Below are 27,492 nucleotides of genomic sequence, written 5' to 3'. Positions count from 1 at the left end.
CCGAGATGCCGAGGGAGCATCCCTGGGTTGGGGTGATGCACCGGTACCTGGGATAACCAGGGAGAGCCCAGCCCCCCGAACTAAGGGGCTTATAAATTTCACGTGGATCATCCCAAAGCTGATTAACTGGGAATGTCGGATCCTGGTTCTTGGAGCTGAGTGCCGGGAAAATCTCCTCCCTGGGATAATTGGGCCGTTAATGAAGGTGGCCCGAGCGCTGGCCTGCCCTGACCCCGCTCCCAAACAAGGCTCCGATTGTCGCTCCGGCTTAAAACAGGAGGAAGAGGAGGCGGGCGAAGGGTTTGCCAAATAGCCGGGATTTTGCTTAGCGACTGCTAATGAGGCTCCGACGCGAAAAACTTTGTTAGCGGCGGCTGTCCGGGGCATCCTTGCGCCGATGCCGGGACGATGCACGGCCGGCCAGCGGCGTCACTGCGGCGTCCCCAAAAGTATCGCGCTTGGCGTGCTGCCCAGGTGTCATGTGGAGCCCTCGGAGGGGACCCTGCGAGCCCAGATAAAACCGCCTGCCCCAGTCCAGAGGCAAAAAATTCCTGGAATCCCTAAACAGTGTTTTTTTTAAGCCTTAAACTGTATTTTTGAGATTATTTTTTTTCCCTTAGACCACGTGGATGCCATCAAAAAAGCAAGTTTTCTCTTTTTATCCTGCATATTCGTGCTCACAATCTCACAAGCTCCTCCTCTTGCTGCTCCCGGGTGGGGAGAAGCACTGGGGGACCTCTGTGATGTGGGGGGGCACAGCTGGGACCCCAAGTTTAACTCTTCTTTTTTGTTTTCTTCCCCCTTTTCCTGCAGATGACGGCTCGCCTGATGCTCGCCGTGGGAGGAGCGGTGCTGGGTTCTTTGCAGTTCGGCTACAATACCGGTGTCATCAACGCCCCACAAAAGGTGAGCGTGTGCCGAGCAACCTCGCCGTAGCCAAATTCCACCCCCCACCCCGTGCCTGAAAACAAACCTGCATCCGCTGCCAGCCCGGCTAAAATAGTACATCCCGCTAGGCAGCTTACTGCCTGTAATGGGATTTGCAAGGGAGTTACTTAGCTCCCGCCTTCCCAGGAGAATTAGTTTTCTCCTCGCTTAGCGTTTTTGCCGGGAAAAATCCCAGGAACGCATGCAGGATGCTCGCTGGGTGGGACCAGCGTAACTTTTAACCTCGGCTTTTAGCGATGGTCTGGGAGGTAATTAGGGTTCGCGTCATCTTGAAGGGGGGGAACGACCGCTCTGATGGGATCTTTGCATCCCGGATGGGCTGCGTGCGAAGGGGGATGGAGAGCAGGAGGTGTTTGCTCCTTTCCCTAGCACAGGTGCCAGGACCCTCCGGCGGCTGGGGGGTACGTGGGAGCCTTGAAAACGTGACTTTCCCCAAATTACCTGGCTCTTTGAGGTGTTAAAGGCTTGGAAATGTTAGCTCGGAGATTCCCTGTGGGGCTCAACTGCCAGGGAAAAGGTCTCGAAGGATAAACCGGGGTCCAGCTGCTGCTGCAGAGAGCAGAGCCTGTCCCCGAGCATCACCACAGCCGCCGGTGCACCATCCCAAACAATTAAAATCACCGAGGCAGTATTCACGCTGCGAGATTATTAATCCCATTACCAGCGAACGGGTTGCAAAATCTCCCCTTGAGCGCTGAAAAAACTCCTTATGGGAGAGAAGCCCCCGTGCAAAAACTTCCCAGACCCCCCATCAGCACGGAACGAGCAGTAAAGATGCGAATTGCCTTTATTTGAGGTGTTGCATTAAATTGTATTTAATGACGGTGAGTGGTGCTGGCGGGATTTCACGCAGCTGGAGGCTGCGACTCCCGTCCAGCACCCTCAGCGCTCGCACCCACGGCCGCCGTGCACGCATCCGTCTGCTGAAAGCATCGCCCTGCTGAAAAAATCCTGACCCATGCTTGCCTTCCCCTGGACCCATCCACGCTGGCAACGTTCCCGCTTGGCCAGCGGCGAGCATGCCCCTCCGGAGACGGGCGATGGGAGCAGCGTTTGAAACAGCGGCGAGCTGGGAAATCCCTGGAAACCTGCTGAGGAGCTGCTTTCTGGCGTCTGCCCTCGTTTTTCCCCCAGCTCCGGCACCACGGGGAGCCGGCGCTCTGTAATTACCGCCTTGCATCGGAGCTTGACCCCCACATCCCGAGGCCGCGCGGGGTTTCTGTAGGGCTGAAGGACTTTTCTCCATCCTCCCCTGACCCAGGGCGACGCTGCATCGGGGTGCAGGATTGGGATGCGTCGGAGTCGGAACAGGGACGCATTGGGATTGGGATGCATCAGTGTGCAGGGTTGGGATGGGGATGCATCGGGATAAATTGGGGCGCAGGATTGGGGTTGGGATGCAGGATGGGGATGCGCAGGGGTGCAGAACTGGGATGCATGGGAGCGCAGGACTGGGATGCATCGTTCCCCTGGCTTCAGCAGTGCAAGGGCAGCGGCGTTTGCTGGCAACAGCTCCCGGCGGCCTCGCAGAAAGGCTCCTTTCTCAGGCGGAGGGCTAGGCGCCGGTTTTGTGGTCCTCTTAATATAGTCCTCGCCGCTGCTGAAACAGCGGCTTGGTGTTTGTGGGTGTTTGCAGACGTGATGTGTGGAGGGGACAGCCCGAAACTGGGCGAGGGCTGGTAGAAAACACTCAGCTGAAACGAAAGGAGGGCGAGGGGGGGGGAGGGCAGGGGAAAAAAACAGCCCAAGTTTTGGGAAATGCGATGATTTTTTTTTTTCTTCCCATGCTTCTCACTTTAAACTCAGAATTTTTCATCTCCTCCTCTCCCAACAGCCCCACGTGGTGGGTTTTTCCATCCCTCCTTTTTTGCAGGAGGAAAGGGGCCAGGAGGAGGGTATTCAGGTGTTATTTTTTGATAAGCCAAAGCGCAGCCCCGCGTAGCTCAGCCAGCGACGGGGCATCCGCTGTCGCTTGGATTAATTTTTTTGTGCTTCAAGGGGAGAGAGCTGCGGGCTTTTGAGGAAGGTGGGGTGGAATTTAGAGTACGGCGAGGTTTGGTGGGGTGGGTGCAGAGACCTGCTTACCCCCGCCGAGAGCCCGAGCCAGCCCTGGGTTCTCCCCACAAGGATAATATCAATTATTTGTTTTGTTAGAAAAAGGGGGAAGAGCCCCCAAAGCGTCAAAACCTCCAGGCGAAGCAGGAGGCAAACAAAATCACTTCAAATCCTAATGGTTTAGGGGCTTTGTAAAAGGACCAACTTAAAAAAGAAAATTACATTCTTGAAATTATAGCGAAGCATGGGGTGTATTTCTTGCGCTGCCCCTGCCAGGGGCTCTCGTTTGTGCTTGAAGCAGTGGGAAGACTAGAAAACAAAGCGTGATTGTGCAAACACTGAATCGGGAACTGAACGCGTGCGAAACCCTTCGGAGCTGCGAGGTCTTTGAGCCACTTGACGTCCAGCAGCAGCTTCCCCTGCTTGCACGAAATCTCTGCTCCTTCCGGCCGGGGTTGGTCAGGCCTGTCGTTGAGCCCTTTGCTTTTTTGTTTTGGGTATGGGTGACCCTTAAATAACTTAGTCGAAGCGTTCGGTGGTGGGCTGACTTTAAAAATGTATTAAAAAAAAAAAAAGATATGAAATATATAAAAAAGGGTGTTCTGCGAAGACAGTAATTACAAACAAGCGCCTGTCTTGGATGTTAGCGTTGCAGAAGCGTCGCAGAATTATAGCAGGAGTATTGTGTTATAGAAGTGTTGCAGAAAAAAATCCTAGAAATTTAATTCAAGGGAGTGTCCGGGGGGGTGGGAACCGATCACCTGCCCGGATGACCCTGCTGTCTTCCTCGCCTTCCTCCACCACCTCTGCCATCTCCCCCCGCCCCGTGTTGCTTCTCCTCTGGTGATGGAGGCATCCCTCCCTGCCTCCCGTGCCCCGGGGAGGAGCGTGACCTCCCCATGGCTGCCCGGCGAGGCGAAAGAGGTGTTTTGGCAACGCTGAGCCTCTCTCGGCAGGGCGAGACCAGAACCCGTCCGGCTGCATTTCCCCCACGCGTCCCATCAGGTTTCCTCCCTTGGGCTGGAGCTGAGCCACCGGCTGGGCGGCTCCCGGCTCCGTGACGCATCATCTTGTGAGCCGTGCTCAGGGGCCAAGGGTCTCTGGGTGACTGGGCCAAGGCTGGGCACCTCCTAACAGGGGTGGCGCAGAGGAAATGGCGATGGTTTTAACCTATGGCTTCCTTTCTCGCTCTTTCACAGGTGATCGAGGACTTCTACAACCGTACCTGGCTCTACCGATATGAGGAGCCTATCAGCCCCGCCACCCTCACCACGCTCTGGTCCCTCTCTGTTGCCATCTTCTCCGTCGGAGGCATGATCGGATCCTTTTCCGTGGGGCTCTTTGTCAATCGCTTTGGACGGTGAGCACCAAGCGTGGTGGACCTGCGGTAGACCTCAACGGGGGCGTTGTGCAGCCTCACCGCACCCCGGCATCCCAGCGGGGTGGCTTTGGGCACCTCCCTCCTGCCAAGAGCTGATGTTTGGGCTCTCCCGACACCCCTTCCTCACCGCCCTCCTCCCTTCCCTCCCCAGGCGCAACTCCATGCTGATGTCCAACGTTCTCGCCTTCTTGTCCGCCATCCTCATGGGCTTCTCCAAGATGGCTTTATCTTTTGAGATGCTCATCCTCGGCCGCTTCATCATCGGCCTCTACTCTGGCCTCACCACCGGTTTCGTGCCCATGTACGTGGGCGAGGTGTCGCCCACTGCACTGCGGGGCGCGTTGGGAACCTTCCACCAGCTCGGCATCGTCTTGGGCATCCTCATCGCTCAAGTAAGTGCTGGAGAACCAGCTGGCGGGTGGGGGACGGTTCTCCATCTTCGATGACGATGCTCGTTGGGGTCTGCAGGGGAGGGGGTTTGGTGCAGCAGCGCAGAGCGTTGCCTGTGCCGTGGATCTGCGTGGTCCTTCAGAAGGAGATGGGGCTGGAGAGATGGATCTGGCGCTCAGCAGGAGCAGGGCTGCTCTGAGATCTTAAGGTTTGGGGCGGGCAGCGTCATGGTATGAGGTCTGTGGGCCACCTGGAAGCAGCGCAGCTGTCCGTGTCCCTCTGATGGGTGTCCAAGCCTGCCGCGCACCCATGAGCAGCAGAGTTGGGTCCAACTTGAGCTGGGAAAGGGTGGCTCAACCCCTCTTGTCCTCAGGTGTTCGGTTTGGACTTGATCATGGGAAACGAATCGCTCTGGCCGCTGCTCCTGGGCTTCATCTTCGTCCCTGCCCTGCTGCAGTGCATCATCCTGCCCTTCGCCCCCGAGAGCCCCCGCTTCCTCCTCATCAACCGCAACGAGGAGAACAAAGCCAAGAGCGGTGAGTGACGCCCCTGTCCCTGAGCTTGGCCCACCATGCAGGAGGGTCCTCCGCGGCACCTGACTCCAGCTCTTCCCCTTAGTCCTCAAAAAGCTGCGAGGCACGACGGACGTCAGCAGCGACCTCCAGGAGATGAAGGAGGAGAGCCGGCAAATGATGAGGGAGAAGAAGGTCACCATCATGGAGCTCTTCCGTTCCCCCATGTATCGCCAGCCCATCCTCATCGCGATCGTCCTGCAGCTGTCCCAGCAGCTCTCGGGGATCAACGCGGTGAGTTTGTGGGGGGCGGATGCCGTGGGCTCAGCCCGTTTCACCCAGAACTTGGCTTGTGCTGGGTCCAAGTCAGCGTCACGTGGCGGGTTGATGCCAGACCTGACATTCCTGCCCTTTGTAGGTCTTCTACTACTCCACCAGCATCTTCGAGAAGGCGGGTGTGGAGCAGCCCGTCTATGCCACCATTGGCTCCGGCGTGGTGAATACGGCGTTCACGGTCGTTTCGGTGAGTTTTGGCCCACCAAGCTGCCGCCGGGGAAGCTGGAGAGAAGGGGGCTTCCTTCCCTCCAGGCTGGGGTCGTGCTGATGGACGCCTGTCTCCATCCGACAGCTCTTCGTGGTGGAGCGCGCCGGACGCAGGACCCTCCACCTCATCGGCCTGGCGGGGATGGCGGGGTGCGCCGTGCTCATGACCATCGCCCTGACGCTGCTGGTGAGCGATGGGCGCCGAGGGGACGGGTGGGCTGGGAGGAGGCCCTGCACGCCGCCCCTCGTGGCGGCGGCTTGGAGGAGGAGGAGGAGGTCTGGTTGGGGAGGAGGAAGGACTCGTCCTCCTGGAGGTGATGGCGGGGTGGTCCCCGCTGCCCAGAGCTCTCTTGAGGTCCCAGCAATCCAGTCTCCGATCTGGAGAAACCTCACGGCTTCTCTGCCGGCACCGAACGCCCTTCTGTCTCTCCCTTGGCCTAGGACCAAATGCCGTGGATGTCCTACCTCAGCATCGTGGCCATCTTTGGGTTCGTGGCCTTCTTCGAGATCGGTCCGGGCCCCATCCCCTGGTTTATCGTGGCAGAACTGTTCAGCCAAGGCCCTCGTCCCGCTGCCTTCGCCGTTGCCGGGCTGTCCAACTGGACCTCCAACTTCATCGTGGGCATGGGCTTCCAGTACATCGAGGTGATCATCTCCCGACGCTCTCGGTGGGAAGCGGGTCGGGGGTGCGCGGCGTTCCCTTCCACCGCGGGGCCGCACCACTCGCCTGGAGCCTGAGACCCGGAGGGAGACGGTTTGGTTGGGCGAGCGTCCCTGGGGAGGAGGGATGGGGCCAGGATCTGGGGAAGGAGCAGGGAGCTGGGCTTGGCGATCCTCACGGATCCCTTCCGACTGGAGATGCTTTGCCAAAGGGATGGAGATGCCGGTATGGGCGCGTGGTGGCAGGCAGGCTGGTCACCAGATGGTCCTTGGGCCACGGTCCGTCGCGCCGCTCCCGGCAGCGGCGATGAAGCGCCGTCTCCATCCACGCGCTCACCCCTTCCTCCTCTTTTTCTCTTCCCCAGCAACTCTGCGGCTCCTACGTCTTCATCATCTTCACGGTGCTGCTAGTCCTCTTCTTCATCTTCACCTACTTCAAGGTGCCAGAGACGAAGGGTCGGACCTTTGACGAAATCGCCTCGGGTTTCCGGCAGGGGGGAGCGAGCCAGAGCGACAAAACCCCGGATGAGTTCCACAGCTTGGGCGCCGACTCCCAGGTCTAACCCGCCCGCGGCACCGCCGGCTCCTCCCGGTCCGTTGGGTTTTATTTTTTAAAACACTTTGTACAGAAACCGGGAAGGCGGGAGCGGGGCTCCGGCACTTGCACCTGCGCCCCTCTGCGCTCCCCCACTGGTTTATCGGGGACAGACTGACCTATTTTATTATTATTATTATTATTTTGTTTTTTTCCTGCTAGAAAACGATTTTTTTCCTTTTTTTTTTGGTTTTTTTTAGCTGGTTTCGCGTCCAGGATTTCAAAGCCAATAGACGTTTTAAAAACCAACCACGCAGCCTCCACCAGCGGGAGGGCAGCTCCCTTTTTATAACGACGCGATAGGTTATTTAAGGAGAAATCACGTAGCGGAAGTTTTTAAAGCCGGAAAGGTGTTGTGTTTTTTTTTTTTTTTTTTAACTTTCTAATCGTAGAAAAATCAGGTAAATTGACTAAACCTAAACCAACGATTTTGTGTTTTTGGTTTGGAAATTTTAAAACACAAACGAGTTGTTATTTTTTTTTTTTGTTCCTAAAGCAGTCTAACTGATTTCAAGCCCCCGGGGGGTTGGCGGCGGGGGATTTGAGGACGGAGCGGTTGCAAAGGTCAATATCCCGTAGCGGCTTGCGGGGCGGCGTCTCCGCCGGCGGCTTCTCTCCTTCGCCTGAATTTCAGCCGGGAGGGGGAATGTCTCTTCTTTCTTTTGTTTTATCTTTGGGGTTTCTTTTTTTGGTTTAATCTCGGCAATATTTGCCCGATGGTGAAGCACCGGCAGAGCGAGCTGGCAGCCCCGTGCTGCGGCGCTCCCGCTCCGTCGCTGCCGCCCCCAGTCCCGGACTCACCAAAATTCATTGTCCCGCGGATACGGCCGTTTCCCGCTCTGTGTATAGACTGGAAGATATTTATATTATATATATTTTTGTTCGATGGTTGTTAATAGTAGACGTTTAAGTTATAGCGTTTCTGATTTGAGCAACGTACTGTAAATATTCTTGGAGTATATTCACACTGTATAATGTATACAAAAAGGTACAGATGCAAAGGTATAGTTTCTATAGCGACTAAGAAAAAGCTTGTACATGGTTAGGATGACTTTTGTATAGTTCATTACCTGCACTGTAGTCGGAGCGATTGCACTGAATTTTAGGCTGTAGTATATTAAAAAAACAACCACCCCGGAGATACTGTCCTCTTCCACCACCCCCTCACGAGCAGCGTCCCCTCTCCCCGCGGGCAGCTGGGCTGGGAGCTGCTGCCACATTCCCCAGGTGGGGTTTTTTTAAACAATAGGGTTTGGGGTTTTTTTTTTCTTTTTTTTTAATTTATTTGTCAGTTTTGGAAGCGATCACACTTGACCACACTTGAAAGAAAATAAAGGTAGGGGGAAGAAAAAAAAAAAATACCCTGTGATTAAACTCATTGCGTCTCTGTGCAGCACAGCACCCGTGAGGGTTTTTTTTGGGGGGGGGGGGGGGTGTTGGTTTTTTTAAAAACAAATACATAAAAAAAATAAGTGCCAAGAGGCGGGCGTGTGGTGTGCTAACAATAAACGAGAATGTATGCAGCGACCCAGCCGGCCGCGTCCTGTGCCTTTATTTCGGCTTAGCCGGGCTTTCCCCTTCCCTCTGGGCGAGGGTTGCGGTGCGGGGGGATTTGCCTGCCTGGGCACCGCATCCTCCTCATCCTCCTGGCTGTGTCCCCCTGCTTAAACGCCGTGGCTGGGGCCGGGTCTGGCCCGACGCGGTTTTAATTCCCGCAGCACGGCGTGGCGGTGCCGGGCAGGGGGAAATCCTGCTGCCAGCGGGGAGCGGCGCCGGGGCCTCGCTCGCCGCCCTGGTGCTGCTTGGGAGCCCGGGTTTGTAGGGACGCAGCTTGCAGCATTTTTCCTAAATTTGGGATTTGCTCAGCCCTGCTCCCTCTGGAACTCCTTGCTCTGGACCGTGGCAAGATGCGGCCAAACGGGCGGCGTGCGCTGCCTGCGGACGTGCCGGCGGCGGCGGGGCTCGCACAGGCACGGATCGGCGGGTCACACCGGTGAGCGCGTGTCCTGGCAAAGCTTTTCCTGCACGGGAGCGTCTCTCCCGCTTGCAAATGCCCTCCCGGGATGTATGTTAATATTTTTTTTGGTTTTCATTGCCCTGAGCAGCCGCACTGCTCTGGAGCTGGTGCCGCCGGCGGGAGCCTTGACCTGCCCCGTCCCCTCACTGAACCCCAAAACTCATCGCCCCGGCTCTGCCTGCAGGGCTGCGAACAGCGTTTGCTTCGGGACGGAGCTGCCCCTTGCCGCCAGCGCCTGAGCAAGGCGGGGTGGGAGGTTGCTGCTTCTTGGCGGATTATTTTTCTTTTTCCCTTTCCCCTTGAACTGATCAGGTGCCAAGAGCTGCAAGCCTGAACACTTCGGGTGAAGAAACGCTGATCTTGGTCACTTCAGGGCTTTTTTTTTTTTTTCCCCCTATTCATTGAAACATCCCTTTGCCCTGAAGCGCACGCGCTGGAACTGGCTGTTGCAGCATGTCATAGGAAATAGCTCTTGTAAAATCTTTCAAAGCTCCCAGAAACGTTCTTTATTTGCCCCGGGCTCTTCCCACCACTGGCGCTGCCGTTGCCATTCCCAGCCCTTGGCCCGTCAGCGCTCCCGGAGCTGCTCAGCTCCACGCAAAGTCAAGTTTTCACGCCGGTCTTTTATGGCGTTACACAGCCAGGAGCAGCGACACGGAGCCGCCGGCCTGGCACGTCAGGCAGGCTCAGCCTGGCGGCAGAGTGGCCCGAGGGATTACTGCCACGACCGAGCCCTGCAGCTCCAAATCCCCGGCCACGGTGACCCAAATCCTCCGTGCCCCGAGGCACCGTGTGAGCGGGCACAGTCCCCCCGTCCCGTGGAGCTGGTCGGTCTGGCCGTGGTGAGACCCGACGAGGGTGGACGTGGCTGCCAGCATCTCCCATAGGAGCATTCGGGGGTTCCCCACCCATCCCCTGAGCCCGCCTGCCTCTCGTGCGCCCCGACTGGCGCTGTTCCCCGCCATGCGGAGGCTTTCCCTTTACCGGCAGCATCAATCCCTTCTAATTGCTCAGGTCCCAGCTTGATGAAGCATTTAAAAAAAGCGTACTTGACTCCAGCCCAATTCAGCAAGGCAATTAAATGCGCTCATAAATCCTCCTGAAGTAAATGAGACTTAATCGCAGGCTTAAAGTGCAGCTGAATTCAGACCTCAGCAGCAGGGCAAGTTTCCCTTAACCTCTTTCCCAGCTGTGCGAGGCTGTCATGTGCTTCGGCCTCTGAACTGAGCTCACCGCACGGACCGTGTCCTGCCTTGCTCTCCCCGCGTCTCCTCCAGCCCTTCTCCGATGTCCCTTTACCGTCACACCGTGGGTCACACGTACGCCCGGCCCGGCCCGGCCTTCTCTCTCTGCTCTCCAGGGCAGAAGCCCGCGACAGCCGCAGGCCGGGTGCGCACGGTGGAGGTCCGTGGGCAGAAGCGCACGGCGACGCAGAGGCCTTCCTCCTCTCGAGGCTGGCGGCAGCGCTAAGGGGATGCCTGCGCGAGCTCTCAGCCATGAGGAAACCGCGTCTCCTTTGGGCTGGAAGCCCTGACTGGAGCTAGCCGGCCTTTTAACCCTTTCTCTCAAGATCGCATGTAGTCCCTCACGCCGTTCTCGCGGTCACGCCTGGATGCAAGTTCCTCCACGAGTGGAAGAAGCGAGTCCCTCGGCGCCCGGAGCTGCGAGGCACTTCTAAAGCTCTGCATAAAGAGAGGATGTAGATTCGGAGCTGGAGGGGCACCGCAGAGGCGCAACACCTGATCAAGCCCGACCAGGTCCCGAGGAGCAGGCGTCAACCCCCCAAGTTGGGCGTGCGGTGAAGACCATCCCCGTGTCCCTCCCGTCCCTCTCCCTGCTATCTCCCTCATCAAACTGAAAGGCAAATTGAGGAAACCAGTAACAAACACAGCTCAGCTGGTCCTAGCTTCTGGACAGACGACGTGAGGACGTCAGAGGATGTTTGCTTAGTCATACATCATCAGATAATGATTTATGTGTCGTGTGTTAGTTGTCCTTTTGTTTCCCACCCTTGCGCTGTTATTCCATAACAGTCTACAGAGGTTGATCAGCGCCTGAAAATTAACTCATACCAACAAGTTTAATTTTCAAACACCTTGAGATGGAAAGGGACACATCTGGAAAGATGACAGCAGCAGAAAGGACCTACGGCGTGTAACGCTTTTTGACTTCAGCAGCCTAGTTAAGCAGATAACCTCGCCAATCACCTGGCTCTGGCAGAAAGAGTTCTTTATTTTGTGTAGGAAGGCTTGGAGTTAATCAACGTTAACAAATGGCCAATGGCTTCCAGAGACTCTCGTTGGGGCAGTTGTTTCACCAAGTCAAAGGCTTTCATCCCCACCTTGCGAGCCTGGAACGAAACAGAAAGGACAAAGTAATTGCCAGGAATTTGGCTTTTCTTGAGGCTTTTTCTCGAGCCTGCAGAGACTCATTGGAGCAGCCGCACTGGAGCAGATCCAGGCTCCAGCCACTCCGCCGCCTGCTTCAGAGGGTGACCTGCAGGAGCTGCTTTAAGGGGAGAGTAAAGCTGCCAACAGATCGCATTTAGGATCCAGTGGTGAGACAGAAGAGATTCCCAACCCCAGCCCCCTGCGCCGGAGACCGTTACCTCCCGTCTAACACAGCAGCTCACCTGAATATTCCCAAACCGATTTCAGGGAAAAAAAGACCCAGCTGTATTGACTGAGTCTGAACTAAATCCTTCATTCCCTTAGTAGCTCTTCCAGGGATTAGACATTCTCACAATTATAAAGCCGTGCTTTTTTTCTACTTTGAGTTTGTTTCTTTGCATCTTCCAAACGCTGACTCACATCATTATGGCTTTCTCTGCTACCATGAAGAGTAATCTGTATTTTCACCCTCCAAAGCACAGGCAGGAGAAACTTGGCCTTTTGAACGCTTAGGCCAAACAGAGAGGCCTGATTTCCACATGGCTACTGCTCGGCTCTTCCTCAAAATTGATGATTTTTAAGGCAGAGAATTGGGCACTCCGAAGTTAGCCGTTGCATCTGAAGTTTTTAGCCGATAAAATACAGGGGTGCAAATTCAAAACTGAGTTACGGGCTCCAGTAGAGTGAACCTCCATTAATATAACGGTAATTACAGGGAGTCCGGCTCAAGGAGAGGCACATGCGAGGCCCGTGTCTTGCTCGCTGCATAACATCTGACCTGATGTCTAAATGCAGCCTGTGACGGGCAGCTACACTGCTGGGATATCCCAGATAAAGGACGAACCCCGGAAACATGGGGAACCACAGGATCCACTGTGGATGGCCTGGCAGAGACCAAAACAGACCCCGGGGCCTTTGTCAGCTTTGACAGAGTGCAGACCGCGAGCTGGCTTCACGCAGAGCTACCGAGGCAGCTCTGTCCTCAGTCACCCAGCGCTGCGTGGCTGTCGTGGGCTCGGGAGATGTGCCAGGTGAACACCGGCAACCGGCTCCATGAGACGGGGCGAGCACCGAAACAGAGCTCGGCAACCCTCCTGGACCCCTTCACCAGCTGCAACTTACCTTCGATAAATCCATGGTCAGGTAATAAAGCATGGCAAGAGCATGCAAAACTCTGGCAGTTTCCCCAGGCTGTTGCTTCGGTGCCCGTTCTCTGATGTCTAGTACCGCGCGCAGTACTCGGATTGCTTCTGCTCGCTGGGCTTCCGCTGCATGGCGAACGAAATAATCGTGTTGGATGTATGTATGCATGCAAGATAATATATTCAAATCTGTCCAATTATCTTTTCCAGACATCAAAGTATTTCTACTACAAGCATCAACGTGGTATCCCAGCTCCATGCAAATTCCATAGCCATTAACAGGTATCTTTTCATCTCATCAGTAATTGTGTTGATTAGCCTTTAGTAAGGATGTGGAGTCATAACAGCTGCATGAAAAGAGCAACTTTCATACTCCTGTCATAACCGAAGATGGTATCCTGTAGCCGTGCCTTGGTGCGGTTCCTACTGGATGGAGACAATGCCAGGGAAAGGGATTTACAGAAAAGCTTCTCCTCCCTGACAATATTCTTAGCATCGATAGTAGAAAGCAGACAAGGATCAGAGTCTGGCCCGACTTCAGCGGAGTGCAGGGTAGCACCATGCACGCTAGCGTATTTCCTAATGCTTTATGCACCTTTATGTCCTCATGAGAGACTCCCCAGCTTCTCTCCCGAGAGTATTCTCCAGATTAATACATCCAATTACCAGTCCACGCTATTCCAGCGTGTCCTACTGCTTCAGAAGACAGAGTTGTAAACCTGCCTAAGTGAGATGAAATGCCACTTTCACATAATTAATCGGAGACAAAGGAGCCGCAGAGAAATGAGAACGTTGAAGTGGAATTGAATCCTGAAAGGCAAAATCTTGTATTGTTACAGTCACTGCCAAGGGCGCTGTGAAAAGGAGCGTGTAAACAAAAAAGGGCAAAGCTGTGTTTCCACTTGAACACCCTCATTCCTAAAGCGGCCTCGTTTGTTTCATCCAGCACAATCCGCTGAGCTTCAACATCAGAAATACCTGTGATTCCGATTAAATTTGGTCTACAGAAACGCCACGCAAACCCCGACGCCATAAATACGAACAGCGGGATGCACGGATTCTTTAAAATCCCGTCTTCCAAACGGTTCTGCGCAATAGCGGCGCTTACTCATACGGTCTTCGCTGACTTCCTTGTCCTCGGTGCACGGAGACATTTCCAATCGTGGCTTGAGTATTTGCTCCTGCGCTTGAACTGACTTCAGAAGGAAGGCGTGCCAGATGTTGGTTACCTATCAGGAAGCAAACGAATTATTTCACTTGTATGAGTACATGGTATTTAGCAATGAGTTCTTCTGTAAACAATGTGTCCTGCAATGCACGTCCCTACCACAATAACCAGAGTGCCTGCCGGTTAGTGAGCTGGCTGCTGCCAAGCTGGATGTTTCACGTAGAGATCTGGCTGCTCTTCTCCCAGCAGCAGGCTTAGTTGGAAGCTCATTTCTCCATCTGACTATTAATTTTCATCCAACTTGAACAAATCTAATGAAACCGTTAACTAAAAGGACATTTGGTTGAAGTTCGCGAGGGGAATGGAGGCAGATTGCACAGCTGCTAAAGCATCATTTCCACAGAAAATCGAGCTAAACAAATGAAAGCTCATTTTTTCAGTTATTAGAGCGATTAGATAATTGTTACTTCCCTTGCTTGATTCCTCTGTTCTGACAATCTTTCATCAGTGTGACTTTTCGTTGATTCTCAGTGTAAATTTTCTGCGGCTTGTCCGTATCCCAGTGCTGCTCAGCAACCCTTCCCCGGCCCGGGAAACTCCTTGGCGACCTTCCCTACTTGCGGGACTCCCTTTAACCTCTGGCATGGGGCATTTGCTAGCTATTTTTTTGACAAGGTTTGGCTGCCCAAGTTGAAGACAACTTGAATAACAATTTTTAACCAAGTACGGAATTTCTCTCTCCTGGTTTTAACTCAGAGAAATATTTAAGTATGAAAAAGGTTTCTGAGATTGATCCTAAAAGGCAATGCTGGCACTTGATACGGTCACCATCATACTAAAGGCAGTCAGAAACAGGAAAAACATTGGAAAGAGCACAGAAAAAAACCCTCAGAAATACACAGAGGATGAACTTTGGTTTAACTGACCTCAGCATAGAGCGAGTTTGCTATGTCCATTTTGTTCTGGCGAAAGAAAACATTAGCCATGTGGAAATACCCTCCAGAGGTCTCAATAGATTTTAGTCCAAATGTAGAACTAGCAAGGTAAATCTGAAATCAATATTAAAAAAAAAAAAAAAAGCACAACTTTAATGTTCATATCAAACCTGGGAAAATTTTCATTATGGATTAATAATATCGCAAGCATTCAGGTTTTTTCTGCATAACTGTAGCGTTAGTTATACCTGATTATGAGTGTAAAATGTGGTACTAAAAAAAAAAAAAACCCACCCTGTATTTTGGGGTTTACGCAAAGGAATGCAACACCCCCAAAGCCCCTGCTCGCTGGGGCAGAGGAACCTTATCAGAGAGTTACCCTGTTGAAGCACAGGGCAGGTTTCCCACATCTCCTCCCCTCACTGTGCAACCCGTACGTCTCACGTCTTCGGATGCCCAACCTGCTGCCGCTTTTCAGCTCCCCAGTCCTGCCCGCGGTGCCCGCTTCTCCCCCCGCCGCAGGCCTGGCCAAAGCCAGGGAGCGGGAAGGCAGTGGTGCATTCCAGCTATTCTGAGCTGGCGTGTGACTCTCAGCAGATCTCAGACACGCAGCCAAAGTTCAGGCAGGTCTCGGGCTGCTCTGACGCAGAGCAGCAACTTGCTAATAGCAAGAAATTATTACCTGACGCCCTTTCAGGCACCAGATTCAGGGTACCTAAAAAAACAACGGCACGGCGGGCAATCCCTCCCAAAAACCTTTACAGACTGGGCAAAGACAGGGCTGTCTATATTATAATAGAAAGGATCGAATTCTCCTCAACCGTATGTCATCATTTACGCCCACACAAAGCTACTATCAAATTCAACAGTAGTGGGTACACGTCACTCTGCACTGGATAAATTTAGTCTACATGGGACATAAATAGGATGTCACAGAGTTCAGCTGCCTTTGGGGATCAAATGACAGGCAAAGCATCCTCAGGAACACAGCTGGCAATAACCACTCCAAATCTGCTCTCGTGGCTAAAAAGATTGAATGGGGGAAAACGCTACTGAACCAGCCATTTAAATAGTTAAATAAGGCATTCGTTAAATAACAGCCGATAGAGAACTGCTGTCTAACAGAAGAGTGTTGAGGAAAATGACAGCCAAAACGTAAAGCAATTTATCTGTTGAACAAAAGGCAACTCTATTGGTTTGGCGTAGGAACGTCTGTTCATCTCAGGACCAAGCTGACAGATAAATTTATAAGCAGCTGCAGTAAGGACAAGGTACACGTCACTCCAAGGGAATAAGGATAACTGGCAAGACACAACTTTGGTAACACGTGGATATGCAGGTGTCTTAGATCTAGACAGTTCAGGTGCTCATAACACGTATCCTCTCGGTGCCTAAAATTGGGATTACAAATCTGTCTGCTGGGGTTTTCATATCGATCTGGAAGCCTTAGAGAAAGAAGAAAGATTGAAGTGTTTCTGTATTTGACTTGGCTTACATCATTCGCCAGGTGATATAAAGCCTGTTCAAAGTTTCCTTTGGCAGCACAGAGAAGTCCCAGACTACGATGTAATTTATACTGAACAGCAACACTGCAGTCTGGAGTTTTGAGGACAATCCACTGAGCTTGGGAGAGATACTTAGATGCCTCTGGAAGACGGCCAACGCCTGAAATGATACACAGAAATAAGCAGGATAAAGAGCACTTTTTTATTTAGAAAATTAAGAGAATACTGCCCATTAGTCCTTTGCAGTAGTTTGATACGGAGACCTGGTTTGTGGATTGCCTGCTTCTCTCCTGAGTGCTCCTTAGTCGAGCAGGCATTCAGAATCTAATTTACAGACAGGCTGAGAGTCTAGAGCTACAAGAGAAGCCAGAAACTGTGTATTGCATTCAATATCTCTGAAAACACGTGTTCAAAACAGGTTAGCTACAGGCAGCCGCTAATGACTCGTGTATCATCACGCTAGAATTACTCATGGGATTTTTTTTTTTCCCTTCTCTCACTACACCGTTTACAACAATCCTCGAGATAGCTCAATTCTGCCAGCAAAGCATTGTGTGTGCTCCTGTAACGGCAACGATTTACAGTGACTTCTCAGTCCTTTATGTCTGCAGCTGAGGAGGGCAGCTCTCCACAGGCAGAGTCCTAATTTGACATTTTTTATAAAGCACAGAGTCAATGAGAAAAAGCTCTGCTTCAGGCAGAACGCGCTTTTGTGAATGAACTGGGGCATTCCTCTGATGCAATGGCCTTAGAAATGTTTGCTGGTTCCCTGAGATAAGAGCGCAACCAACCACCCTCGGGAATTTAAGTGCTTTTGAGAGTTGTAGGAAGCCACAGAGGTAAAGAATGGATTTTCATCCTGCTTCTCTTGTGGGAATCAGTAGAGATGGAGAAAACATTTCATTTGCTTTCATTGCTTTCTCATCACTGATGAGTGATTCTTCTCCCAGACCCACACAGAAAAAGGGAGGCGGGGTGCAACTTCTCAAATCTCTCTGAAATGCCCTTGAGGCAGGGCAGAGTAGAAGCATGGCACAATGTTGAAACGCAGAGCTGGTCCTTCCCTGATAAATGGTAAAAGGAAACCAGAAACCTGACCCACGGGAGGTCTTGCCCTTGCCAGCGTTACTATTTAGACAATACTTACCAGTGGAGGCCTCAGCCAAGAGGAGATAAGCAGGCACCAGTTGCACAGAATTTGAGCCGTACACTTCAGTACTGAAACGCAGTGCATGCAAAGCTGCAGGTATTGCTTCTTCATGCTTTCCCTCCAAAACAAACTCCTGGGCTGTGCTGTACGCGAGATCGATGATGTATTTCTGCAGGGCAACGCAGTAAGGGTACAGTGAGCAAAGGATAAGGAGAAATAAAACGCACGGTCTCTTTTTTACGTTTAAGTTTGCAAACTGTAGAACAGTGGTTGTAATGTTCTTTGTGTCTGTAATTAATGTTTGTGTCTGTAATTAAGGCATGGAAATTAAAGCTGTCACATTAGAGCCTGGCTTTTATTCCTACTTCTAGCAGGAACAGCTTTGGACATCCTCTTAGGTCATGTGGTGTCTTATGAGACGAAGAATCCTGTATGCCTACGAAAAATGGCTAATAAGGCTGCAGCAATAAAAGCTGTGAAGCACAGAAAACGATCATCACAAGACCACAGAAAAGATTAGACAAAGGGGCTACGGTGGTTATTACTGCTGACAGTAATAACGGTGACTCATAGCAGGCAGCGGAGCGTATGGTTTGCCAAGCTGGTGCCAGCATGGCACACCTCCAGCTGCAGGAGACGCGGTCTGGGAGCGAGGAAAGAGCTCCTCACATGGTGCCCCAGCTTCCTCCCACCCTCTCCCGGCCAGTTCTGGGCCTGGTATTTTGGGCGCAGTGTCTGGAAAACGGGTCAAAATCAGAACACCCTAATGAGCTTGTACTCCTGTATATCCATCGCCCAAGCCGGGTGTGGCGGTCAAGCAGCTTCTGCAGCATTTCTGCTTGTTGTCAGAATCCATAATGTTCCCCGTAAGTATAGCTGCTTCCTGCCTTTTGCTGCATCTAGCAGTCCACGCTGCATTTGGTCTTTTCACCCTCTGCAGGATCTGATCTATTCACCAGCTCCATAAACCTATCTCCGTTTGAGCGCCTGTTCATTGCCAAGAGCTCTACGGCAACCGTAGATGTTGTGCTCGTACAACGTCCTGAGGGATGCCAGCGAAAAAGAGCCAGGATGCTTATTTATCCATTTCTCTCTGCTTTCAGCATGATTGTTGCCAACTCCCAACACTTCTGTGTTGGCTTTTCACACGAGTGGCACAGCGGGAAAGCTGCCTGGAAAGGGATCTTGTTGCTGGTGTGCCGAGCACCGCTGCCATGGTAAGTCAGCGAGGCACTCGCTCTTCTCTTGCTAGGAGGCACGGGCAGGCCTGTGCAGTGAGCGCCGGCAGGAAATACCGTTTTACCTCTTTGCTGCCTTCTGTTTTACAGCTGTGGCTGAGCAGAGGGCAGAAAAAACAAATCCCAGTGCTTTTGGAGGCCAGGCTTTGGCATTTTGCTGAGCTTTAAGTGCTTAGGGAGAGGCAGAGAGAGTCCTGCCGTGGGTGAAGGAACAGCTCAGGGAAAGGGAACCTCAGGGACAGCCTGTGAGCGCTTCCTGGAGGTCCTGGCTGAGATAGAGGGCCATCCTCTCTGGATAAATGAGAGCTTTGAAGAACAGTCCCCAGAGTGATAGCACCCTGCTACAGCAAGGAGAGCCAAGAGCTAGAAAACACAACGGTCATCCCCTCTCTAGCCCTGGAGCTACCAGCATCTAGAGAGTGAAAAAGGCACACGCCAAAACCGAGCCATGTTGGGGGAGCATGTGGTGCCCAGGAGAAAGTCAGCACGTGCTCAGGGCAAGGAGCAGTAAACGCTGTTATTTATCAGGCTGCCTCTTCTGTCCACGCCACTTTCTCCACTGCAACCGGCAGGGCTTTGGCGCGTGGGTATCAAGCAGATTGTTATCTGGGGAGGTGCTGGAGATCAGGATCATTCTTTTTTTACTCCTTGTCAATAGGATCATCGCTGCTTCCCATGACGTAAGCTATCTTAAAACATCTGCAGCGAGGACAAGCTAAGGGTTAGACTCTCGCACAGCTCCCAGGAGAAGAAAGGGCAGGAGACAACAGAAGCCCTGCAGCACTGAATATTTAAGACTGCGCAGTTACGAGCCTTGGGGGGATCATTAGCTTTGGCCCCGCGCTGTTTTTCATCTTGCACACAGCCCCACGCCCCCGGACCCACACACTTTGGGCTTTTTTCATGTGTGTTGCAATTAGAGGTTTCTCTGAAGATGCCCCCACGCAGTTCTCCCCCAGTTGGGGTTTGAGGAGGCCGCGGACCCCAGCTCTGCTCCAGGTGGGCGCAGGGGGTTGGGAACACACTTGGGGTTGGGTGCCACATTCATTTACTCACTCACAGGCACCAAAACCGACGGCGCGCTTGAAGAAACAACGGTTTAACAAGGAAGGCAGGCTTCCAGACAGTTTGAGTTGAAACCTGCAGTCGGCAGGGCTAGCATCGGTGCTGGAGGACTGCCGTGGCTGGCTGAGGCATGGATCTTTTCCCGCACCCAGGGGCTGCGGTAAGCTGCCACCACGCAGGCAGGTGAGGCTATTTTACAAACAGAAACTTGGAGTTTTGTCAGTTTGGAGGTGCTGTCTGCAGGCACCCCCCAGGCTATGTTGACAAAAGCAGATTTCTATCAACAAAGCTTTGGAGTACAGACGAGGTATGAAACTCATAACCTCCTGGCTCTCAGCTCCGTGCACCTTCCCTCAAGCCACAGGGCGTTCTGATGTGCCCAAGCTTTCCTGTGCCCCGACTGAGGCTCGAGCTGTGTGTTTTCTAAACAAACACCGGGCAGGAGTTTGTGAAGTATAGCAGAAATGTTCAAAAACTAATAAACCTATGGGCTGGCTTTGTGCAAAAGGTTTTTTTCTCCGATCGTCATGAGACTATGTAGCTTTTCCCCGAGCTCCAAAGGCCTTCTTTAAAGCATTTCTGTGAATAGGAAAATGATGAAGCCACCAAGACCGGGCAGTAAATAACCTCAGCCTCTCCACACCACTGTTCCAACACTTCTCAGCCAGTCTAGGCCCAAAGTTGTCCACCCTGTACCTTGCTGTATGTAAAGGCAGATTCCATTTGTGGGCTTGGAGCTGCGGTCTTGCTGTGAAAGCAAGCAGGTAACAAGGCTTTTTCACTCCTTTCTTGGGAGAGAAGGAAGACAAAGTATCCCTGCACATACCATCCCCGGAATCTATTTGATTTAAATAGTCTGGAGACAAAGGTCACAGAACTAATGTAGTAGGGTTGTTAAAGATCCTACAAAAACTTCTACTTTCAAAAAAAAAAATCGGCGTCTGCTCTCTGTGACTTTTCCCATGAAGCCATTCTGAGCCTCGGCTCAAGCTGCAGGTTTGCAGTTGCAGTCTGCTCACCTAGGCGTGCACTCCAATCAAGAAGTGACTCTCCCTTCTCTACCAACCCTCTCTTCCTGTTGTCTTCCTGGGAAGCTAATAAAAACAAATGATTAGCTTCCAGCTAATCAAGGAGTACTTGCTCGATTTGGCAGTCACGTGGTCTTTTGTAATGTATATAGCATAATTTTAGTTGCTATAAAATCAATGATGTAGTAACAGATGTGTTCAAGGTCAGTGTTCATTATGTAGGTAAAGTTTCTTGGAAAAGCTTTAAGCAGTTGAGGATGCAAAAAAAACCCTGCCACCACCCCCAGTAAGACCAATTTTAACTTCGCTTCTTTGCAGACTTGGTAAAAGATCAACTTAAATGTAACCTGGAACAAAGGAACTTTTGCATTTTTCCCGATGCTTCTGGGACATGCTGTTCTCACACACCTTCTTCAGACAACAATCTTGCCTGTGATTTTCAAGCAGATGGGATTTTCAAAACCAAACCGGGTTGTTGGTGCCTAATTCCTACAAAGCCTAAAGGAATCTGCTGCCTAAAGCCTGTCGCAAGCTTTCACCAGGCAGGACTTTTGTCTACGCAGGTTCCATCCCTTTCCGACGTTCTCTTTCTGGATGCTCCCAAGAAAGACTGCAGCAACGAGCAGTCACCAAAGTGCTAGCACCTGGCCCAGAAACAACCTTACAAATAATACATGATGTAAGAGCCAGAAGATTAATGATGTTCTTCTCAGTGGCACCGTTTGATTGTTACCAGCTCACTTTCAGCTGTTCTCTTGTCCTATTATTCTGCGATTAGGGGTTATGCAACGATAGAAGGATAATTTATTTTTATGGGTAAGATTTTAAGTAGCAGATGTATTTGGGTGTGTTATTTTATTTTACCAACATTGTGGAAAAGCAGATCCTGCCACCCCATAAACAAACAAACAAACAAACAAACAAACAAAGGAGTTGAAAACCCCTCAGGCTGGAAAGGAGCTGCACATCTGCACCGCCCACGAGGCCAAAAAGCAGAGATAAAAGACTGTACTTAGTGGGAAAAGGTGTTTAAAATTGGCAGGTAAACAAAGCGGGGGGAAACTTTATTCCTTTGCCCCCTTGCTTGGAGAAAGGGGAATCCCTCTCATCAGCGAAGGATGAAGCAAAACTCAGCCAGATCCTGGACTAACCGGGGAGATGGACTAACTACCTGGCAAGGCGGGAGAACGGGGGTTGCCACTGCCCAAAGAAGCTCAGGACTGCGAAAAAGGCAAGAGGCTCGTAGAATTGGAGAGAGGATGGTCTCAATCCCCTTATTATAGAGTTTTTGTTTAAAAAAAAAAAAAAATCTAAGCTCTGCAACTAAGTACTGAACAACCAATGAGGTGCCCTCCCAACGCTACGTGCATCAAAGTAGAGGAAGAAGAGATGTAATTAAATTTCACCGGCAGTGCTTTGAAGTGGTGTTTGTTTTTCTTGCACATACCTGCCTCTTCAGCAGCTGTTCTGTGCCATGTTTTCTTTCTTTTTCAGAAAGGAGAAAAGGGGCGGACGTACGGATTGGAATCAGCAGCTGGCATATTCGCTCATGGATGCTAACCCAATCGGCTTTTTGATGATCTGCATCACTAACAAAATAAGGGAAGAACGATGTTTCTCTTTGCTTGGAAATGACATAAGGAAAGATTATTGCCTGTTGTATCTTCTGGACTTTCACAGCAAGAATTACCCACAACAGCCACCAGCCCTTAGTCTGCTCACAGAGTACATAATATACACTTGATATTCCCAAGCGGGAACGCAGCGCTGTCCTGCCAAGTAAACATGATTCTGTATGTTAAAACCTTATTTAAATCACTCACAAACCTCCCGATACAGTTAGGTTTGAGCAAATGTCTGGCTTTCAACACTGTGGTACGCAAAAAAAACCCCAAAGCCAAAAAAACCCCAAGTCATTGTGAAACCAATGAAAAGTATGGTTAACTTCTGACTTCACCGAGGACCCCATGTACGTGAAGATATTTGTGTAAACATCCAGAAAGCTCACTGCACTGCTCTCTATTTGATGTGGGCACTGTTGGAAGCAAGGAGGAACGCTCCGGCTGAGGGACTGCTGAGCGTGCCCACTCCAATTCCCGCTACCCTGCCTGCTGAGCTTTGTCCCAGGCCTCGTCCCTGCCACCCGGGCTTCATCCCTGTGTCCCAAGCCTTGTCCTGGGGCTTGTCCCTGTGTCCTGAGCCTCACCCTGGAGCCAGTCCCTACCTCTTGCCCTGTCCCTGTGTCCCAGGCCACGTCCCAGGCACGTCCCTCAGTCCTTGCCCTGGGCCTGTCCCTGTGTCCTAGGCCTGGCACTGCCTCCTGGCCCTTGTCCTGGGCCTTTTCTGGGTGTTCTGAGCCTGGTCCCAGGGCTAGTCCCTGCCTCCTGCCCTATCCTGGGCCTGTTCCCGCCTCCTGGGCCTCGCCCTGGGCCTCCTCCCTGGGCCCTGAGCCTAGTCCCAGGGCTAGTCCCTGCCTCCTGCCCTATCCTGGGCCTGTTCCTGCCTCCCGGGCCTCCTCCCTGGGCCCTGAGCCTTGACCCCCGGGCAAGTCCCTGCCTCTTGCCCTGCCCCTGCACCTCAAGACCACTCCTGCCTCCTGGGCCTCGGCCTGAGCCTTCTCCCTGCACCCTGAGCCTTGTCCTAGGGCTAGTCTCTGTCTCTTGCCCTGCCCCAGGCCTGTTCCTGCCTCCTGGGCCCCCTCCCTGGGCCCCGAGCCTTTTCCCAGGGCTAATCCCTGCCTCTTGCCCTATACCGGGTCTGCTCCCGCCTCCTGGGCCTCGCCCCGGGCCTCCTCCCTGGCCCCTGAGCCTTGCCCCGGGCAAGTCCCTCCCTCTTGCCCTGCCCCTGCGCCCCAGGACCGCTCCTGCCTCCCGGGCCTCCTCCGGGGCCTTCTCCCCGCGCCCTCCGCCTGGTCCCCGCCTCCCGGCCTTCCTCCCGGGCTGCGGCCCGGGCCTCGCCGGGGGCCCGCCCCCCGTCCCCGGCAGCCAGCGGGGCTCTCACCAGTAGTAGGTGAGGCGGCAGCGGCGGCAGCGGAGCCGCCCCGCCGCCCCGCACAGCTCGCAGCGGGGAGGCCCCGCCAGCACCGCCGCCGCGTTGCCAAGGCGACGCTTCCGGCGGAAGGGGCGGGCCTTCGGGGCCGGAAGGGGCGGGGAGTAGGCCCGGAAGGGGCGGGGCGCGGCGCGGGGCGGGCCATGGCGGCGGAGGGCGGCGGGGAGGCGGCGGCGGCGGCCGAGGCGCGCGTGCGGGCCTGGGCGGCGGGGCAGGCGGCGCACGGGCGGCGCGTGGCGCTGGTGACGTCGGGGGGGACGCAGGTGCCGCTGGAGGCGCGCGCCGTCCGCTTCCTGGAGAACTTCAGCAGCGGGCGGCGGGGGGCGGCCTCGGCGGAGCGGCTGGTGGCGGCCGGCTACGGCGTCTGCTTCCTGCACCGGGCCCGCTCCGCCTTCCCCTGGGCCAGGGTCCTCCCGCCGCCCGGCCCCGCCCTGCTCGACGCCCTCCGCCTCACCCCCGGGCCGCCGCCCGGCGTGGCCGCCGACCCCGCCGCCCTGCCCGCCCTGCTGCCCGCCCTCCGCGACTACCGGCGCGCTACCGAGGCGGGGGCGCTGCTGGCCATCGAGTTCACCGGGCTGGCCGAGTACCTGGCGCTGCTGCGGGCCGCCGCCCGCGCCCTGGCGCCCTTCGGTACGGGGAGGGGACAGGGCGGCCCCGGGGCTCAGGCGGGGGGGGGTCCCGGCGTGAGGGGACGGGGGTGGCCCCGGGGCGGGGGGCCCAGGCGTGAGGGGATGGGGGGGACCTGGGGAGGGTCCCAGGCGTGAGGGGACGGGGTGGCCCCAGGGGCCAGGGCAGGAGGGGACAGGGCAGCCCCTACGGGGGGTCCCAGGCATGAGGGGATGGGGTGGTCATGGGGGCCAGGACAGCCCCCTATGGAGGGTCCAGGCATGAGGGGATGGAGCAGCCATAGGGGCCAGAGCAAGAGGGGATGAGGCAGCCTGGGGAGGGTCCCAGGCATGAGAGGACAGGGTGGCCCTGGGGGGGATCCCAGGCATGAGGGGATGGGGTGGTCATGGGGGCCAGAACAGCCCCCTATGGAGGGTCCAGGCATGAGGGGATGGAGCGGCCATGGGGGCCAGGGCAAGAGGGGAGAGGGCAGCCCCCATGGAGGGTCCCAGGCATGAGGGGACGGGGCAGCCTCGAGGCGGGTCTCAGGCAAGAAGGGATGGGGAAGCCCCCCATGGGGGATCCCAGGTGTGAGGGGACAGGGTGGCCCCAGGGGAGGGGCCCAGGCGCAAGGGGGACAGGCGTGGGGCTCTGGTGTGATGGGACAAGGGGGCCCGTGGGGGCTCCAGCACCCTGGCATGAGGGTCTGGGTTGTCCCTGGGGGCTGTGGGGGCTTGGTGTGAAGGGGATGAGGTGGTCCTGGTGGGTGCGGGTGTGTCTGAGGGGACCACAGTGCGTGGGGTTGGCGCTGCCCTGCTCAGGACAGTGGCGGTAGGTGATGGGGGGTCTCTGCGGGGGGCCCTGGGCTCCCCTAGCCCTAGTGAGGGGGGCCCAGCTGGCTCTGGTCCATGCCGGGGGTCCCTGGGGTGAGAGGGCCAGGCTGCTCATGCGTGCCGGCGGCGGTGGCTGACCGCAGTTGTGTTTTTCGCAGGCTCCAGCGTCATGTTTTACCTGGCAGCCGCCGTGTCGGATTTCTACATCCCCGCCTCGGAGATGCCCGAGCACAAGATCCAGTCCTCGGAGGGGCCCCTGCAGGTGAGGCCCCCCGGGCACGGCCCCCCTCCGCCGCTCCCTCCCGATGTCCCGACTGCCCCAGCGTTCTGCCGGGGTCACGGCTGCCTGGGGACTGGCTGTGGATAAGACCTGGGAAAGGCTGCAAAGCAACAGCTCGCTGGCCAAAAAAGCGTGCGTTTTCTTTGGGAATGGGAGCAGAATCCCATGGAAATAGCCCTTTAAAGCTGTACATGCCTGCAACGTGGAGATGAGGGGCTCTCAGCTGAAGAATAGTTGCTGCTGGAGTACTTGCGTTGCCTTCTTTCTGCTTAACGCTGACAACAGCCCAAAAGCATAGCATGCATCTCCTGCCCAGATCCCCTTCAGCTATGGGAGCAGGTGGATGTAGAGCTCTGTGTATATAACAAATACCAAATTTGATTCGCTTAATTAGCTTTTAACAAGTTGCTGGGCTTAATTCTTTATCCTTAGTGTAGGAAAAATGAGTCCTGGCCTGATTCCCAGTAGCAGACCCAGAGGTTAAGAAGCTGGAGGACAGAGACTCCTACTTTTTTCCCCATGCTCTGGCGTAGTTATGCTTCGTGTGCCTTGAAGAGTTGCTAGAAAGGATTAAGATTTGACAAGGTGCCTGGATTTTGGAGAGCTGAAAACTCAGACTTCTGCAGTTGTAATTCTTTTTTTTTTTTTTTTTTTTTTTTAATCTTCCTCTGCTTATGTTTATATTCCGGAAGTGGGTTTTAGCTCTTAAATAACAAAATGTTTATGCAGTTACTGTGGGCCTGCTTCATCGCTTAAGAACACCCTCCTTATTGTTAATACCAGTCCGATAATTTAATTTTACAGTGTACGCCAGTGACATTTTAACCTTGTTTGGTGAGATCTGACCAAATATTCCCTTGGAAAACTTCCCAGTGTAAAAAGCTGGAATTTCCCTAGCTACCGCCCATCTGCCCCATCTCTTATTAAAATGCCTCGTAATGTTTTTACTGAAACTTTTCTCTGCTGTCTTTTCCCCAATGTAGATCACAATGAAGATGGTGCCAAAAATGCTGTCTCCTCTCGTCAAAGAATGGGCCCCGGAGGCATTTGTTATTTCCTTTAAACTGGAGACAGATCCCTTGATCTTAATCGATAAATCCCGGCAGGCTCTGGAAAAATATCGTCACCAGGTGGTGGTAGCAAATATCCTGGAGTCCCGGAGAACCTCTGTTATTATTGTAACCAAAGACTCACAGACTCCGTTATCTCTTTCTGATGAGGAAATAGCGCAAGGCATAGAAATAGAGGAAAAGATAGTGAGCTACCTTCAGGGCCAACATACTGCATTTATAGAGAAGAAAGTCTGAGGACCGGCTCTGAGTGAAACAAGTGAAATTGTACTAGAGAGGGAGCGGAACTGGAGCGATGCTCTGTCCCAGGTAAATAAAACAATCCTCAGTGACACACTGTGGGAAAGGCTGCCGTCCAAAACCGTGTAACTTCTACGGCTTGGTAATGGTTATTGTTGCTTGCATTGAAAAAGAAAAATACACTGAAGTGAAAACATTCCAAAGGATGATATTTGTTCTAGTGTCTAAAGAAGGAAAGGATATATTGCTTTATTTCTGTCCTGTGGGCTGGGAGAACCGGGAGGTGGCGGAATGGTATATATGTCTGTATATAAAAGATTTTCTTGAATCTGCCTCTTCAAAGTTTCTTTTTGAATTCTTGGACGGAATGAATGGTGCTTTGCAGAAAATAAGATGTTCTGGTTTTATGACTGGAGCGGAGCGACGGAGCTGGCAATCGGCTGGTATTGGAAGTGGACGGTGAAATGAGTGTGGCAAAGGATGAAGGAGAAACGAGGTAGTAACAGCGGGCGACTTTGGAGAGGGCGTCTGTCGCTCCGGGGGAGATCCAGCGGACCTACGCTTCGAGAGCTCTGCTCAGAAACACAATTCAAAAAATAGGTACTGTAGCAGTGTCCCGAAAGCAGCTGTTTCACAGAGGTTTTCCTGCCATCGTGTGTGTCGGTAGGTTGCTGGAGGGGGATAAAGGCATGG

At 53.5% G+C, this 27,492-nt stretch overlaps 3 protein-coding genes across 6 annotated transcripts; 2 read left to right on the top strand and 1 right to left on the bottom strand.

The window, feature by feature from the left end:
- Nucleotides 1-428: 428 nt before the first annotated feature.
- SLC2A1 (solute carrier family 2 member 1) lies at nt 429-7,776 on the top strand. Of its 2 annotated transcripts, none has more exons than XM_075721654.1 (10): nt 429-647; nt 814-906; nt 4,203-4,363; nt 4,536-4,776; nt 5,148-5,310; nt 5,393-5,580; nt 5,705-5,809; nt 5,915-6,016; nt 6,271-6,474; nt 6,855-7,776. In XM_075721654.1, the coding sequence occupies exons 1-10, from the start codon at nt 630-632 to the stop codon at nt 7,050-7,052; spliced, it is 1,473 nt and encodes a 490-aa protein (XP_075577769.1). In that variant the 5' UTR covers nt 429-629; the 3' UTR covers nt 7,053-7,776. The 2 variants fall into 2 exon arrangements, with proteins under 2 accessions (XP_075577769.1, XP_075577768.1); XM_075721653.1 differs by lacking the exon at nt 429-647 and adding an exon at nt 697-714.
- Nucleotides 7,777-11,311: 3,535 nt separating this feature from the next.
- ZMYND12 (zinc finger MYND-type containing 12) lies at nt 11,312-23,915 on the bottom strand. Its single transcript, XM_075721716.1, has 9 exons — nt 23,904-23,915; nt 23,723-23,850; nt 22,170-22,311; nt 17,389-17,560; nt 16,232-16,401; nt 14,728-14,850; nt 13,742-13,862; nt 12,614-12,759; nt 11,312-11,451 (listed from the first exon to the last, which is right to left on the bottom strand). Exons 1-9 carry the CDS (start codon nt 23,913-23,915, stop codon nt 11,332-11,334), a joined length of 1,134 nt encoding a protein of 377 aa, XP_075577831.1. The 3' UTR covers nt 11,312-11,331.
- On the top strand, nt 23,914-27,129 carry PPCS (phosphopantothenoylcysteine synthetase). Of its 3 annotated transcripts, XM_075721664.1 has the most exons (3): nt 23,914-24,400; nt 25,368-25,471; nt 26,473-27,129. In XM_075721664.1, the coding sequence occupies exons 1-3, from the start codon at nt 23,914-23,916 to the stop codon at nt 26,794-26,796; spliced, it is 915 nt and encodes a 304-aa protein (XP_075577779.1). In that variant the 3' UTR covers nt 26,797-27,129. The 3 variants fall into 3 exon arrangements, with proteins under 3 accessions (XP_075577779.1, XP_075577780.1, XP_075577781.1); XM_075721665.1 differs by lacking the exons at nt 23,914-24,400; nt 25,368-25,471 and adding an exon at nt 25,540-25,621; XM_075721666.1 differs by lacking the exons at nt 23,914-24,400; nt 25,368-25,471 and adding an exon at nt 25,812-25,828.
- The last annotated feature ends 363 nt before the right edge of the window (nt 27,130-27,492 follow it).

This window comes from Pelecanus crispus, chromosome 15 (genome assembly GCF_030463565.1).
Source record: "Pelecanus crispus isolate bPelCri1 chromosome 15, bPelCri1.pri, whole genome shotgun sequence".
Taxonomy (NCBI): Eukaryota; Metazoa; Chordata; class Aves; order Pelecaniformes; family Pelecanidae; genus Pelecanus; species Pelecanus crispus.
Note: the sequence above shows the minus strand (reverse complement) of the source record. Positions and strands in the feature narration are given on the sequence as shown.

What these genes read in the sequence shown, in the direction of transcription:
- SLC2A1 (XM_075721654.1), top strand. An exon ending in TCATCAACGCCCCACAAAAG is followed by an intron (nt 907 to 4,202) that starts GTGAGCGTGTGC and finishes GCTCTTTCACAG; the next exon opens with GTGATCGAGGACTTCTACAA. An exon ending in AGCTCTCGGGGATCAACGCG is followed by an intron (nt 5,581 to 5,704) that starts GTGAGTTTGTGG and finishes TGCCCTTTGTAG; the next exon opens with GTCTTCTACTACTCCACCAG.
- PPCS (XM_075721664.1), top strand. Translation starts at nt 23,914, where the DNA reads ATGGCGGCGGAGGGCGGCGGGGAGGCGGCGGCGGCGGCCGAGGCGCGC. An exon ending in CCGCGCCCTGGCGCCCTTCG is followed by an intron (nt 24,401 to 25,367) that starts GTACGGGGAGGG and finishes TGTTTTTCGCAG; the next exon opens with GCTCCAGCGTCATGTTTTAC. An exon ending in CCTCGGAGGGGCCCCTGCAG is followed by an intron (nt 25,472 to 26,472) that starts GTGAGGCCCCCC and finishes TCCCCAATGTAG; the next exon opens with ATCACAATGAAGATGGTGCC.
- ZMYND12 (XM_075721716.1), bottom strand. An exon ending in AGTCAGCGAAGACCGTATGA is followed by an intron (nt 12,760 to 13,741) that starts GTAAGCGCCGCT and finishes TTCGCCATGCAG; the next exon opens with CGGAAGCCCAGCGAGCAGAA. An exon ending in TGACCATGGATTTATCGAAG is followed by an intron (nt 11,452 to 12,613) that starts GTAAGTTGCAGC and finishes GTTTCGTTCCAG; the next exon opens with GCTCGCAAGGTGGGGATGAA.